The sequence below is a fragment of the Diabrotica undecimpunctata genome, chromosome 3 (assembly GCF_040954645.1).
Source record: "Diabrotica undecimpunctata isolate CICGRU chromosome 3, icDiaUnde3, whole genome shotgun sequence".
Classification (NCBI taxonomy): domain Eukaryota; kingdom Metazoa; phylum Arthropoda; class Insecta; order Coleoptera; family Chrysomelidae; genus Diabrotica; species Diabrotica undecimpunctata.
The window spans coordinates 106,021,590-106,037,348 of NC_092805.1; the positions used below are offsets into that span (position 1 = coordinate 106,021,590).

Genomic DNA, 15,759 nt, shown 5'->3' on the forward strand with positions numbered 1-15,759 from the left:
CCGTGGATAGTCTACTCTGTGAAGCTGAAGAGTCACCTTTAAACCTAAGAAGAAAATACTTAACTGTATTGTATGTCTCGTGTATAAAATCTAACCCTAAAAATCCAGCTCTCCATCATGCTCTGGCTAATAGATTCCATTTTAATATTGAACTACCTCCTATATCCTACCTAAAATAAATTTATGTTTTCCTTGGGTTATTTCCTCTCCGCCTGGTTATGACCTGGAAACCAGTTTTATGAAACAGAAACCTGTAGATACATATTCGCAATAAGGTCCTTAAATGTTATATGTAGTCTATCCTATTATATGGTTGTGAGACATAGAGATTAAAAACCATAATGCTTAACAAATTAGAAGCATTCGAATTGTGGTGTTATCGGCCTATCCTAAAAATATTATGAGTTTTGCACACTTCCAATGAAGATATTCTTAAAATGATGAATTCAGAACGCTTGCTCACAAACATCATAAAGATGAGAAAAACAGAATACTTCGTCCATATAATTAGAGGACCCAAATACCATTTCCTTCGCCTTATAATACAAGGAAAAGTGGAAGGAAAGAGATGGATTGATCGAAAGAAACTTTCATTGCTGCGTAATATTAGACAATGCTGTGGTACCACAGCAGAAGAATTATTTCGCGCAGCAGCCGATAGAGAACGGTTTCAGGAAATTGTAAACATGATGATGGCCAGCGCCTGAATACGGACACGACACCTAAAGACGAAGATAAAATGAATGTTCAAAGTGGATATATTTTTGAAACAATTCGAATAACTCTCGAATATAATTATTTTAAAATTTATGAAATGATGATCACTATGTTGATAACGAACAAAAAAAAACAAAAAAACTGTTGACTAATGAAAATATATGACAATGACATTCAAGAAAATCTTGTCACAAGCAAATGCTTTTGTAAAAACCTTTATCAAACCAATCAGAAATTATTCTTCAACACTATGTTTAGACAAGAAAGGAAAGGAGAATACAACAGTAGTTTCGGAAAGAGATCAGTTAATAATTTTTGGAAAATATGTAGCAGAGTGCATTCCAAAGTATGTGCAAAAAGTTCAAATAACTTCCACAGGTAATAGACTTATTAAAGGTTTAATTGCCAATTTTACTTTATTAAGACCGTTTTTAATAGCACCTATATGAAATTAATTTTGGCGCCATCATTCTCCTCATCATTCTCTTTAACTTTATACCTATGGGTGATCGGCTTTCATAATAACATTTCTCCATAATTTTTTAACTTAAGTAGTATCAATATCAATCCTTTTTCCAAACATGTCTTGCCTAAGCGTCTCACGCCAGGTCTTCTTTGGTTTTCTCTTCTAGATACTCCTTTCATTAAGTTACAATTCAGCAATTCTTGGTATTGGGTGATTTTCAATTCAATATTGCATATCCTCTAATTATCTTACCATATTACAATTCCTATACTTCCCTAATATTAGTTTTATCTAGTTCTTAATTTTATCCCATTCTTAATTTAATAATTTTTGGCACTTCATTCATCTGTTTAAGCATTCTTATTTTCGTCACATGAATTTATTTGTTTGTCCTAATTTTTAACTGCACAACGTTCACTTCCGTACAAAATAGCTGGTCTTATAGAGTTTTATAAAATTTTCCTTTCAGGTTCATTGGAATATTTCTGTCATACTATAGCATTTTTAAATTCCGTTCTGTATAAAGTTTAGTAAAACGTCAAGTCACACGTCCTACGAGTGTTTTGTTTATACAGTCTTAATTTCACCGAATAACGCTTTTTCTGTAATAACTGCGTCCTAACAGCGTCGATTGGAATAAACAATTTCGAATCATTTGCATTGGAAACTGTCGCTAAGGGAGTTAAATAGATTTAGGCATTTGCCAGATGCCACCTACCAGATTTCTCTAAGCGCGACCAATCGCTCGCTATGTAAAAATCATGGGAGCAGGGGAGCGGCTTGAGATCCAAGGTTGTGTGAATTAGATCTTATGACCCCTTTAAGATCTCATCCAGGAATAAAATTTAAAAAATGAGGATTATCACTGCGCCGAGCTTTCGACAGCCTCTCTGAGGTCTTCTTCAGGGCTTCCGGGTTCTCAGTCTCCTGAGCTCCCAGACACTACACTGTTCACTAATCACTGCATTACTTACTACAGTACTACTAAACAAGACACTTTATCTGACAGATGCTATTTTTTAACAGATCTAGACACGAGAGTTATGGCGAGTATTTCAATAACAATTATATTAATGCCAACGCTATTTTGTTTATTTTCCATAGTCCTCTTTCACAATTAGAAATTAATTTGTTAGTCAATGGAAACATGAATTATACAAACCGATTTTTCTCTAAATTGGTGTATCATGGACTTCAGATAAGAACATCATTTTTTTATAAAAAAATCTAAATTTGTTAAATGTTATGTCAAAATGATGAAATTTTGAAAGACAGAAAAATAATGAATAAAATGTTCAATATCCCTACTAAACCAGCCGCTTATGACTACAATTTAAAAAACGTGTTCACACCAAACGATTGGTACATTCCACAAAATAAACATGCATAATGTTATCACTTTAATGACAACTGTTTTGAAGGTATTTTAATTAAACCGATGTTAGCGCGCCATCTTTAAAGAGCTCTAATTCCCTTAGGAAGCATTTTTCGATAAGGTGATTCACGTAAAATCGACATAAAGCTAGTTCCAGATTTTGTAATTTTGTTTTGTGAAAAGCGTTTATGGAAACTTTGTATAATATTTTCAAGAATAATTTTTTTTAAATACAATTGCATGATTACTAAAGTAAGCATTTTATAATTATTACTTTTTACTAGTTTAACCGTTTTGTAGACGAATTGGAGATTTTAGTCGAACCAGATGGTTTGTTATGCGTTTCACAGTTTCTCAAAGACCACCACAACTGCCAGTACGAAGGACTAATGGACGTTACTGCAATTGACGTACCAAGTAGAGAGTACCGCTTTGAAGTGATCTACAATTTTCTATCATATCGCTATAATGCCAGATGCAGAGTCAAAACTTACACAGATGAGTTAACTCCTCTGGAATCTCTGACAGGTAATGTTTAGGGTAATCTACTGTTGAATTAAATAAAAATTCACTCATGAACAAACAATTTCGAATTGCTTAATTTTCGCCTGATTCGCGTGTCTCACAATTTCTGCATTCCTATTTATTTCCTACATCCTATTTCTCTGTGTTGCTTTCGTTCATCATTCGAATTTCTAATTTCTCTCATCCTTCTCTATTCCTTGCTATATTAATTAATACACATCGTTTAATACCTTTAAATCTGTTACAATAGCTTTTTTTAACTTGTCCTGTATTCTAAGAATGTTACTCGCATGTCGTATAGATTTTTTTCTTTGGATTTCATTCAATTTTCTCATTTGAGATTTAGATGTTATTTGACCTTGCATGGCGAGCTACCCCAAATTGTTGTTCTAACTTTTAAGGATGATCAATAGTAATGTAAATTTAAAATCGCCATTGAATCCCACTGTTGCATTAGCCGCCATCTTGAATTTAAAAGAGAACAGAAGGGACTCGTTTATTATTATTTCTATGATATTAATGTACTTAAACAAAAATGGAAAAAATAAATTATATTTTCTACAAGTTTAATCTTTTATTTTTTTGCCAAAGTCAATATTATTAAGGTCGTAGGCACAGACCACTGTAGGTTCGTTTGTTTTATGGCTTGCTGCAGATGACGTCAGCGTCTATGGTTCGTTATTCGCTTGTGTCTCGTTAAGCTTTTCATAGGCGTAAGACTTTAAAGTTGATTGTGGCACAAAAATTAAAGAAAATAGAATTATTTAAAATACAATTTCCTTCATTTTTGGTTATGTGCATTTATGTCGTAAAGTGAATAAACGAGATAATTAATTAATTATATAAAGTCACTATTTTCTCCCTTAACTCGAAAAATATCGACCGCACGAAAAAATTTGCAAAGACGAAATTGTGCGAAATCGCAATTGCAACAATTTAAGTCGTTACCATTTTGTCGAAAAGTTGAAAATGGGCGAAATATTAAATAAAAAAATTACTATAAAACCAATCCCCGCAAGGTCTTACGCTAGTGCCTTTATCGCATACGCACCACCTCTAATATTGATTTTAGCAAAAACATGAAGTATATCAAAATTGTATAACATATAATACTCTCCATTTTTGTTTAGGTATATTGATGTAAAGTTAATAATAAACGAGATAATCCAATGATACTTAGTCACCAGTTTCCCCCTTAACTCGAAAAATATCGACCTCATGAAAAAATTTGCAAAGAAAAAATTGTAGAAAATCGCAATTGCAATACTTCAAGTCTTTACCGTTTTGTCGAAAAGTTTCAAATGGCCGAGATAGATGGCGGCTAACGCATCGGTAGGATTCAGTCGCAATTTTAAATTTACACTACCATTGTTCTCCTTAAAGGTTAAATGAATAAAATTTGGGGTAGCTTGCCATGCGTCTAATCGGACTGGACTATCTTTCGCCTTAACTAAAATTTCCTATTTGTGATTCTTTCTCGTTTAGTTTTTTACAAAATTTTGCGTTAGAGTCACCTATAATTCTTGCATTTTCACGTAATTATACTAGTAGGAATCATGAAAGTCATGGAAAGGAAAGCGTGTAACAAATCTTAAATTTCCTTCAAACGCTTAAGTTCCCACATATTTTTTAATTATGTATGTATTGTATGTATTGTAATATATTTTTTTACTGATTGTAGGCATTTATAAAGGAGCCAACTGGCCGGAAAGAGAGGTTTACGATATGTTCGGTGTCCTCTTCGCCAACCATCCAGATTTAAGAAGAATCCTGACCGACTACGGCTTCCAGGGAAATCCTTTTCGAAAAGATTTTCCTCTGAGTGGTTATGTGGAGCTCAGATATGACGAAGAGAAAAAAAGAGTAGTCTGTGAGCCCTTGGAGTTAACACAAGAGTTTCGCCATTTCGATCTTCATTTCCCTTGGGAGACTTTCTACAAGTATCGGACGAAGCAAGAAAAAAATAAGGAATTGGACATAACAAAAGAGAAAAACGTAAATAAAGAAGATAAAAAATAAGAAATGTTATAAGTTTGGATTTATATAAAAAAGTTATAATTATACGTTTTCCATTACATAAGTTTTAAAATTACTGCCTATAAAAAAAGGAACAAATAGTACAGAATATAACGGTAAAAATAGTAGAGAACATCTGAATTTTTTTATATGCTTCGATTTGCTTGAAATTTTAACAGTACGTAGAAAATAGGTCAAAAAATCAAAATCTACCCTATGCCAATATGTGCTTTTCCTGTGGAGGTGGTTATCACCCCAATTCGAGAGTGGAAAAAGTTTATCAAAAAAACTACGATAGTCGCTAGAATAGAATTTACTATCATTTTAACGTATTTTCTTTACGTAAACAGTGAAAAAGCTAAGTGTTTTTCAAGGGTGAACTGTAGATGCGTATCAGAGTAAAAGGTTATTCCTAGCGTAGTTCAACAACCTCCAATAAGAGGCTTTGGATTTGCGGTTCACCTATATATATATATATATATATATATATATATATATATATATATATATATATATATATATATATATATATATATATATATATATATATATATATATATAAATATAAACTAAGGAACACTCGAAGAGTGGTGGGTTTTTCGGTCAAAGTGGAGAAATAAAAGACAAAGAAGGTGGCTACTTCATCTATTTATTGAAGACGTTTCGCTTCTTAATCAAGAAGCATCATCAGTTCATCTTAAAAAGATATGTAGCAGTCAAAGATATAAAATGTGTAAAGAAACTTATGATAATGGACATTAAATATTATGTTGTGTAGACAATTAATTGAACGGAATACAGTTTACAAATTAACTCAACTTAGCACAGCAAAAGACATGTGGTAATGGTACATGTAAATAAAAAATATGTGAAAACACTTAAGTAAAAAACATTAATTTATAGAGAACCACAAAGTTCATAATATGATGCACTTCCAACAGTATATAATTATTTAAATTTTATTTTAACTTTAGGTAACAATATTAAAATTGAATTATAGATATTTAAAAATAAAATTATATAATGAAGTTACCACTCTTAAGCTTCTCAGTCGCTGTCGGTGAAATGATTTCACCGAATTTTGATTTGTCGCCATTTACATACTAACGAAAATAAGTTCAGAGAATATTTTCGGTTGACGCCGGTCTTATTTGATTACGTCCCAAGATATATAAAAGACGATCTTTGTGCAATACCACTATTCCAAATCCATTGACTCCTGGGCAGAAATTATGCCTGTTTTTAAGGTATGTATTTCCATTACTATTGAATACATCAAACACAAAAGTAACACATAGTCTTAGATAATATACTTTTGTTTTGAAGAAATGTACATTTACTTGATAAATTTACATACAAGTATTTATAAAGTATTTTAGGCCAGGCTCCGCCACTACTGAAGTAGCGGATGGTCCCATTGGAGTTACATCATCGGCAGCAAATACTCTAACTAAAAGTTGGATAGACGGTGCATCAGCTGCTGATTGTCTTTGAGCTGATTTACCGACAAACAAGGGACATCAAACGCTTGTCGGTAACTGATATAACTCCCATCTTCTTCTAAAGAGGGAGAAGGCAAGTTAACCGCTCTATCCGTCGCTTGGAGTGACCTCAGAGAGTAAGGCTCTCTGTCGGAAGCCATTATTACCTAGCTAGGGATTAAATGCCTTTTTCAAAGAATAACACAGTAATAAAAGTTTATTAATTTAAAATGCACAGTAATTATAATAAGTAGAAATGATATAATATAACTTATACTAAGAATCTGAAAGAGACGTATAATTATCTCCTGATCCGGAAATCGGGAGAATAATTATACTAATTAGTCTTAAACTAAGAATCTGGAAGGGAATACACGTTAGTTATTAATAATAACAAAATACAACCAAAATTCAAATTAGTAAATATAGAAAATGTCACTTGTCAAAAGTACTTGGAGTAGGAAGGAGTTGAGCTAGAAACTCGGGATAAGGACAGGAATGTCGGTTGTTATGCCAATCGGGATAATCAACAATAAAATGGGGAAGAAGTACACTGTAAAAATAATTATAAGCAAAAATTCAATTATTTTTCAAACAAATTTTCTAAGTCAATTGGACCTGTAGAAAGTAATCAAATGGTGACAAATAGGCACAATTAATGTATATCAATTCAAAATAGCAGTAAATAAAATAAACAACAAGTATTAAGGTCATAAAAATAATAATAGAAATTTTAACAGTGTAGCTGAAAAATAAATATCATTAATTCAAAGATAGAAAAAAAAGTACAAGTTATTTTTAATAGTGTACCTGAAAGAGAAAGAAAAGAGAAATAGCATACAAGTATATATATATATATATATATATATCAAAGAGTTATATTCAAAGTTTAAATATCAAATACCAACCTTATGCAGTGTACCTGAAAAGGGAAAAGGAAGTAAAACACAGTTTATGTACGTTTATTTGCAAGTATCAATATGCCTGAAAGAGGAAAATAAAACAACACAGGAAGTCTTTATTAAATCTCAATCTTTGCAAAAGGATATATGCACCGTCCGGTGGCAAAGTCCCGTAAAGTAGGGACTTAGCAAATCTGTAAGAGAAATTTTCTTACATGACCTGTAAGCTTGTCGAAATAATCAGAATTTAGACTAAGTCCAAAAACACAGATTAATTCGGCGAAAAATGGCGACGCTCTTAAAGGAATTTATCAGCAAATTTGACTAAGTCAAAAAGCATAAATAAATCCTTCAAAAATGGCCGCCGTGGTTTGCAGACAAACCGTAGTTAAAGATGTGGAACGTTAGGTTCCGGGTTTTAGAGGTGAGCTGAAAGAAAAACAAGAACTCTCTAGGAACTGAATCAACCAGAGGATCTTACTTGCCTAGAAGGCTGGACCAGCGGACATATCCTGACCCGGTCTGATTTCCTGGCCGTCGTGCACTTCTTTTATGCAGAAAAAAGTAGGTCAATCGTAACGGTCGTTTTGGACTTTTTTACGATTGACCGGCACGGCGACCAATGCCCAATTTTCAGAATTATCATTGGCTGCAGCTCAGATGCAGTTCGACCAACGATAATTCAGAAAATGAGCAACAGACTTCTGAATTATGATTGGCTGCAATTACTGTTGCCATTTGACCAATCACAATTCAGCAGGCTGGGCGACATCCCCCCGCTTCGAAGATCCTTCTGGTGATTTTACTTTATTGAAAAAACAAGATTTACAATAATAAGTATAAAAAAGTTAAAGCAAACAATTGTGTAAGTTAATTGCAAAAATGAAAAAAAATGTCTCTGAAAAACAAAAAGATTGTCTTTGCACTTCTTCACTCGGCGTCTTCTCCGGCGATGGCGTCGACACGTGGAGGCGGTGCGGGACGGATGTCATCAACATGGATCAGCCGGTCTACGTCGTTGTCTCGGTGGACTTCGTAGGTATGGTTGCCGGCTGCCCTGATGATTGAATGGGGTCCTGTCCAGGTCTCCCCGAAGTTTCCTCTCTGGTGGTTCCTCACCAACACCTGTTGTCCAGGAATGTACTGAGGTGGAGGACGAGCATCAGGATTGTCCGGGAACAGGTTCCTGGCGTAGACGGTGGCTTTTTGGACCGCTCGCTGAACTCGTTGTTCCCTGTTCTCCCTCTGGTTGGCTTGGAAGTTGGTTTCCTGGGCTCGTCTTGGCCTATATCCGAGTAGGAGCTCCGCAGGAGTTTGTCCGGTGGCGTCGTTGGCTCTGGTTCGAAGAGTGAAGACGACGTCTCCGACGTAGGAGTCCCATCGGGGGTCCTCAGGTGATGACACTCTTGCCCGTAGTCCTTTCTTTAGCTCCTGGACTCTGCGCTCGATGGGATTGGCCCTCTGGTGGTATATGGGTGCCTTTTCGTGCTCTATGTTGTGACGACGTAGGAACCTCTCCCAGGTTGGTGTTCTAAACTGGGAGCCATTATCCGTGATGATGGTGTTCGGTCGTCCCCATCGGTTGCAGATTTCGTCCTGGAGGAAGGACGTGATATCTCTTGATTTTGCCGAGGTGGTGCATCGGTACTCAACCCAATTGCTGAGGCAGTCCGTGGCCAGGAGGATATAGCGGTTCCTTGTTCCTCGAGCAGGAGGATAGGGACCTAGAACATCGAATGAGATCCTCTCCCATGGATTGACGGGGGCCCTCGGAACTATCGGAGCTCTGGGTTGTCTCTTTGATGCTTTCGTTGTGGCACACTTCAGGCAAGATCTGATGTGGTTGATGATATCTTTGGACATGGTGGGCCAGAAGTAAAGTTCACGGATGGCCCGGGACGTCTCTTCTTGTCCCGGATGGTTAGCTTCCTCACTGTCGTGGTAAACTTGCAGAACCTCAGCTCGGAAGCAACCAGGGACAAGGAGTCGTTTTGAGCCATCCTGGAGGTAGTACGCAGTGTCGTCTTCTACCAGGAACTCATCGAGGAGGCTTGTCTCGACGTCATCACGAGGCCCTCTGGTCTGAATTCGACGCCAACGGTTAACGAAGCGCTGCACTCCATGGTGGGTTTGATGTGCCCTCTGGATTCGGGTTTGCAGCGGCATGTCGTTAAGGTCGTCCAGGATGGGGTGGTTGGCACCATCTTCCTGGGCTTCTAGGAGGCACAGCAACGGGAAGGTGTTGTCTTCCATCATTGGTTGCTGTGGCCAGGCTAGGCGGTCGACTTCAGCGTCAGGGTCGTGGATCGTCTCCTCCTCGGTGGTCGGATGGCGTGATAGGTGGTCTGGCAGCTGGTTGTCTCTACCGGCTACGTGGATCACCTTGAAGTTGAACTCTTGTAGCAGCAGAGCCCATCGTGACAACTTGGCTTTATCGGACTTGTAGCGATCCAGCCACAGTAGAGCTCTGCTGTCAGTGTACAATGTGAAGGCCTGGTCCTGCAGGAAATGTTTGAACCGCTTCAGGGCCCATATGACAGCAAGACATTCTTTCTCGTTTATATGGTACCTCTTCTCAGCTGGCTTCAGCTTGGTGGAACCATATGCGATGATCCTTCTGTTGTTGGGTTCACCTTGGAATAGGACGGCGCCCATGCCTATCTCAGACGCGTCCGTCTGGAGGCTGAAGGGCAGGCTGGCATCTGGCCGTTGCAATTCCAATTTATTGGCTATGGCATTCTTGATGTTATTGAATGCCCTGTCAGCTACTTCGTTCCATTGGAAACGGTGTTTTCCCGCTGTTAGGTCAGTCAGCGGGGTCACCATCTCCGCAAAGTTTGGAACGAAGTCTCGGAGCCAGCTGGCAGTGCCAATAAAAGATCTCAGTTGGCGGAGAGTCTTCGGAGTCGTGAACCCTTGGATCTTGTCTCTGTGTCTTTCCATCGGTTGCGTGTTGGTGGAAGTAATGGTATGGCCCAGGTAGTCCAGTTCTTTGGCGGCGAACTGGCATTTCTTCAATGACACCCACAGGCCGTGAGTGCGTAGGCGTTCCAGGACCAGGTGGAGGTGCTTTTGGTGTTCCTCCCAGGTGGACGAGTAGATGATTATGTCGTCCATGTACACCTTCACAAATTCGTCCACGAGGCCGGCGAAGACGGTGGTCACCAGCTTCTGGAAAGCTGCAGGTCCGTTCTTCAACCCAAATGGCATCACCGTGAATTCGAACTGGGACCCATCAGGAAGGCTGAAAGCTGTTATCTGCTTGGAGTCCTCGGCCAGCGGAATTTGCCAAAATCCGCTCTTCAGGTCGAGGGTGGTGAAGATGTTAGCTGAGCCAAGCTCCTTGATGCTGTCATGTATGGGTGGGAGGTTCGAAACTTCGTCCACGGTGATTGCGTTGATTTTGCGATAATCGACGCAAAATCTAGGAGTTCCATCCTTCTTTGTGACGATTACAACTGGGCTGTTGTACGGACTTCTGCTTGGACGTATCACGCCCGCCGAGAGCATGTCCTGGACCTCGGAGTACATTGTCTTTTTCTTGGCCGTGGAGTATTTATACGGCCTGGTGTTGATGGGAGTTGAGTCAGTCAGTTTGATGGTCATCTGCGTGGCCTTGGTGGTGGGTTGACGGACTTTGTCATCGAAAACATCTTGGTATGTTTCGAGAAGCTGTTGGATTTCAGTCATTGCGAAGCTTGGGGCCTGGTCTTCTCGTAGGAGGTGGACGTTGTTGGTGGATGTTGGTCTTGTAGACGACTCCCAGAACAAGATGTGGCGGCTGTCGGTCCCTACGTGGATGCACCTCCTGGTAAGGTCTAGCAGGGCACCCTCGGACGTCAGCCATGACATGCCTAGAATCAGGTCGTGGTGGAGATCGTCTACGAGTTGACATCGGATTCTACTTGAAAATTGATCGGTGAAGTGGACGTCCACGTCTACGAAGCCTAGAGTTCGCAGTGACTGGCTTCTTTCGGGCAGCTGGACTCTGGTAGAAGTGTTCTGCACCATTGCCGTCTCGATAAGGCCCGCTCGGATGAAGTTGTGGCTTGCACCGGAGTCTATCAGGGCCATCATCCTGACTGAGTTGATTTCCACGGAAATCTCGGGTGGTGGTGAGGAAGCAGCGGCTACCTGGAGGATGTTCAGCTGGGGCACCTTGGACTTGGGACTTAGTGTTCGACGGTGCCCCCGTCGGCGTTTCCCTGGCCTGGACGTGGTGGTTGGCTTCTTGGTGGAGGTATGGGATGACCTCCTTGTTGCTGGCTGGATTGGTTGCGGCCATTGGTGTTGTTACGGTTGTTGTAGCCATGGTTGCGGTTGTTTCCCCTGTTGCGCCATTCATTGAGGGTCTCCGACTGTCTAGGGCGGTCGTGACGTGGTGGATGTTGTGGTGGACGGTCCTGCTGTGGCTGTGGAGGACGGTCCGGCTTGGGAATTGGTCTCTCTTGCTTTTGATTGGCAGGTGAGGGAGTAGAGACTCTTGTATCTCTTTCCAGTTCGTCCACTGTCCGCCGTAGGTCGTCTTCCGTACGTAGTGGATTGCCCCTCAGGTATTTTCTTATCTCCGGGCGCAACTGTTCTATGAGGATCTCACATCGTTCCTCGTCTGGGGTGGCAGGTGCAACTCGGTTGAACAGAGCCATCTTCTGGTTTATGAACTCTGCGGCTGCTTCGTGCCTCTGTTTATGGCCGTATAATTTGGCTAGCATCTTTGCAAATTTGGATGAGTGGCTGAAGTGGTCCACCAGTTTTCTGAAGAACGATGTGTGATCCATCTTGGGGTCCGTGTGTGTCTTTGCCCACGCAGCCGCCTCCCCTTCGAGTCCATACTCCAGGAGGTATGCCGTCCAGTGTCTCGTCTCGATTGCCATGTCTAGGAGGTGGTCCGTAGCTGAAGCGGCGAAGTCCTCGGGGCTCTCGTGTTCTGCTCCGCTGAATCGCTTTAGGGGTGGCCTCCATCGTGGTGTAGGTGCAGGTGGTGCTGGTGGTGCTGGTGGATATTCTATCTTCACGGTTTGTCCTTGAGTTAGGGCTAGTGCCGTCACGGCTTGAGTGAGGGCTGCTAGAATCTGTCCCATGTCTGCATTGCCTGACGTCGCAGGCTGTGGTGGAATTGGAGCTGTCGTCTCCGTTGTGGAAAAAGGGCCTGACGTCGCAGGCGGTGAGTACTCTGTTGTCTCAGGGTGTGGTGAAGTTCGATCAGTGAGTTGGGCGCCATGTCGGTAACTGATATAACTCCCATCTTCTTCTAAAGAGGGAGAAGGCAAGTTAACCGCTCTATCCGTCGCTTGGAGTGACCTCAGAGAGTAAGGCTCTCTGTCGGAAGCCATTATTACCTAGCTAGGGATTAAATGCCTTTTTCAAAGAATAACACAGTAATAAAAGTTTATTAATTTAAAATGCACAGTAATTATAATAAGTAGAAATGATATAATATAACTTATACTAAGAATCTGAAAGAGACGTATAATTATCTCCTGATCCGGAAATCGGGAGAATAATTATACTAATTAGTCTTAAACTAAGAATCTGGAAGGGAATACACGTTAGTTATTAATAATAACAAAATACAACCAAAATTCAAATTAGTAAATATAGAAAATGTCACTTGTCAAAAGTACTTGGAGTAGGAAGGAGTTGAGCTAGAAACTCGGGATAAGGACAGGAATGTCGGTTGTTATGCCAATCGGGATAATCAACAATAAAATGGGGAAGAAGTACACTGTAAAAATAATTATAAGCAAAAATTCAATTATTTTTCAAACAAATTTTCTAAGTCAATTGGACCTGTAGAAAGTAATCAAATGGTGACAAATAGGCACAATTAATGTATATCAATTCAAAATAGCAGTAAATAAAATAAACAACAAGTATTAAGGTCATAAAAATAATAATAGAAATTTTAACAGTGTAGCTGAAAAATAAATATCATTAATTCAAAGATAGAAAAAAAAGTACAAGTTATTTTTAATAGTGTACCTGAAAGAGAAAGAAAAGAGAAATAGCATACAAGTATATATATATATATATCAAAGAGTTATATTCAAAGTTTAAATATCAAATACCAACCTTATGCAGTGTACCTGAAAAGGGAAAAGGAAGTAAAACACAGTTTATGTACGTTTATTTGCAAGTATCAATATGCCTGAAAGAGGAAAATAAAACAACACAGGAAGTCTTTATTAAATCTCAATCTTTGCAAAAGGATATATGCACCGTCCGGTGGCAAAGTCCCGTAAAGTAGGGACTTAGCAAATCTGTAAGAGAAATTTTCTTACATGACCTGTAAGCTTGTCGAAATAATCAGAATTTAGACTAAGTCCAAAAACACAGATTAATTCGGCGAAAAATGGCGACGCTCTTAAAGGAATTTATCAGCAAATTTGACTAAGTCAAAAAGCATAAATAAATCCTTCAAAAATGGCCGCCGTGGTTTGCAGACAAACCGTAGTTAAAGATGTGGAACGTTAGGTTCCGGGTTTTAGAGGTGAGCTGAAAGAAAAACAAGAACTCTCTAGGAACTGAATCAACCAGAGGATCTTACTTGCCTAGAAGGCTGGACCAGCGGACATATCCTGACCCGGTCTGATTTCCTGGCCGTCGTGCACTTCTTTTATGCAGAAAAAAGTAGGTCAATCGTAACGGTCGTTTTGGACTTTTTTACGATTGACCGGCACGGCGACCAATGCCCAATTTTCAGAATTATCATTGGCTGCAGCTCAGATGCAGTTCGACCAACGATAATTCAGAAAATGAGCAACAGACTTCTGAATTATGATTGGCTGCAATTACTGTTGCCATTTGACCAATCACAATTCAGCAGGCTGGGCGACACGCTGGACATAAATACACTGTTTTGTCTGACGGAACATGGAGCGGCGTTCTTCATCGGCGAAGATTAATAGAAAATACGTACCTAATAGAAAAAGATAATATCTAAAGATGGGAAGCAGAAGAAACGCAACATGGAATACTCTTTTTACCCTCAATATTTGTGGGTAACAGTCCCTGGGATAGGACAAAACTGTTTATTTACGGTGAGCGCGTGATGTTCCGTTGTTTGTCGGCAAATAAACATGGTTCAAAGCAAGTTGGAAGCTGATTTATAGCACGTACTTACCGCTCCAGCCCATCCGACGTGACTAGGGACAGGTAAGCTCAGTGTCGTGGTAATTTTACTATGGAGTGGTCTAACCAAGTTGTGTTGGAACTTTTATCATTGTATAAATTAACCAGCTTACTAAAAATTTTACCGGTAACACTGATGGACAAAACCAAACTGAGTAAACCCTCAATCTCGAGACACGCTCCATTAGAGTAGATATAATAAAGAAAATATTTATTAATTACACACTAACATGGGGTGTTTTCTTTTCTTTTCACTAATATCTTCGTTCGCTAATAAGTTCGTTCGCCAACTACCCTGCCAATGGCGGGGCCATAATATTACTCAGTCACACCATGAAAATATAGGAGAAAGTAATTTATAGATAGATACCTGAGCCAACCGAAATCTCCCAAAAATAAAGTATTTGGATTTGTGCAAGATAAATCGAATATGGGTATGTAATTTTCATTATGAGGCACTTTTCATTTAAAAAAAGGCATTTTTGATTATAAAACAGATGGAAAACCATCGGAATAAAGAGTCAAATGCTCAATTGTTATTGATTGATCAAGCGTAGAAAAGAATACCTGAAATTAAAGTAGGACTACAAAGGGCCTAGCATTACTTCTTATTTATTTTCATTAGAGACAATACAATAAAGATATGCCAGATGAAGGAGATAAAGGGAGGCAAATTATTATTTTCAATAGATTGTAACATCAATATAGTACATAGTACTCTTAGAAAAAGGGATTAGGAAAAATATGTAAGATGAATATTTGCGTATGGCTTCGTGACATGGAAATAAGAGTATGTAGATAAGGAATTTATAGACAATAATAAGTCGTTTCCAAAAATATTATTTTTGATTATATTTGATATTTCCGTAATATAAGTTGCCATCAGACAAGTAAAGATTTTTGCCAGTTTAGTTAATCACAGAAAAATGTAGACTGATCTACTGTTAGAAAATTTGAATTATTTACAAAGAAGTATATCCCTGTATATCCCATTGTATATCCCTATTAGTGCTATTAGTCAGAACGTGGTCAGAACCAAATATTATTATAAACAAGCAGTAAGAGCCAATCAAAATCTATCGCGCCAAAAGATAGTTTTAGAAATCTGATTACCTTAAATAAAAACCAGCTGCAAATTGACATTTT

At 38.8% G+C, this 15,759-nt stretch overlaps 1 protein-coding gene across 1 annotated transcript; it reads left to right on the forward strand.

Moving 5' to 3' along the window:
* Positions 1 to 866: 866 nt before the first annotated feature.
* LOC140435987 (NADH dehydrogenase [ubiquinone] iron-sulfur protein 3, mitochondrial-like) lies at positions 867 to 5,149 on the forward strand. The gene is made up of 3 exons (XM_072524699.1): positions 867 to 1,095; positions 2,859 to 3,086; positions 4,765 to 5,149. Exons 1-3 carry the CDS (start codon positions 879 to 881, stop codon positions 5,100 to 5,102), a joined length of 783 nt encoding a protein of 260 aa, XP_072380800.1. The 5' UTR covers positions 867 to 878; the 3' UTR covers positions 5,103 to 5,149.
* The last annotated feature ends 10,610 nt before the right edge of the window (positions 5,150 to 15,759 follow it).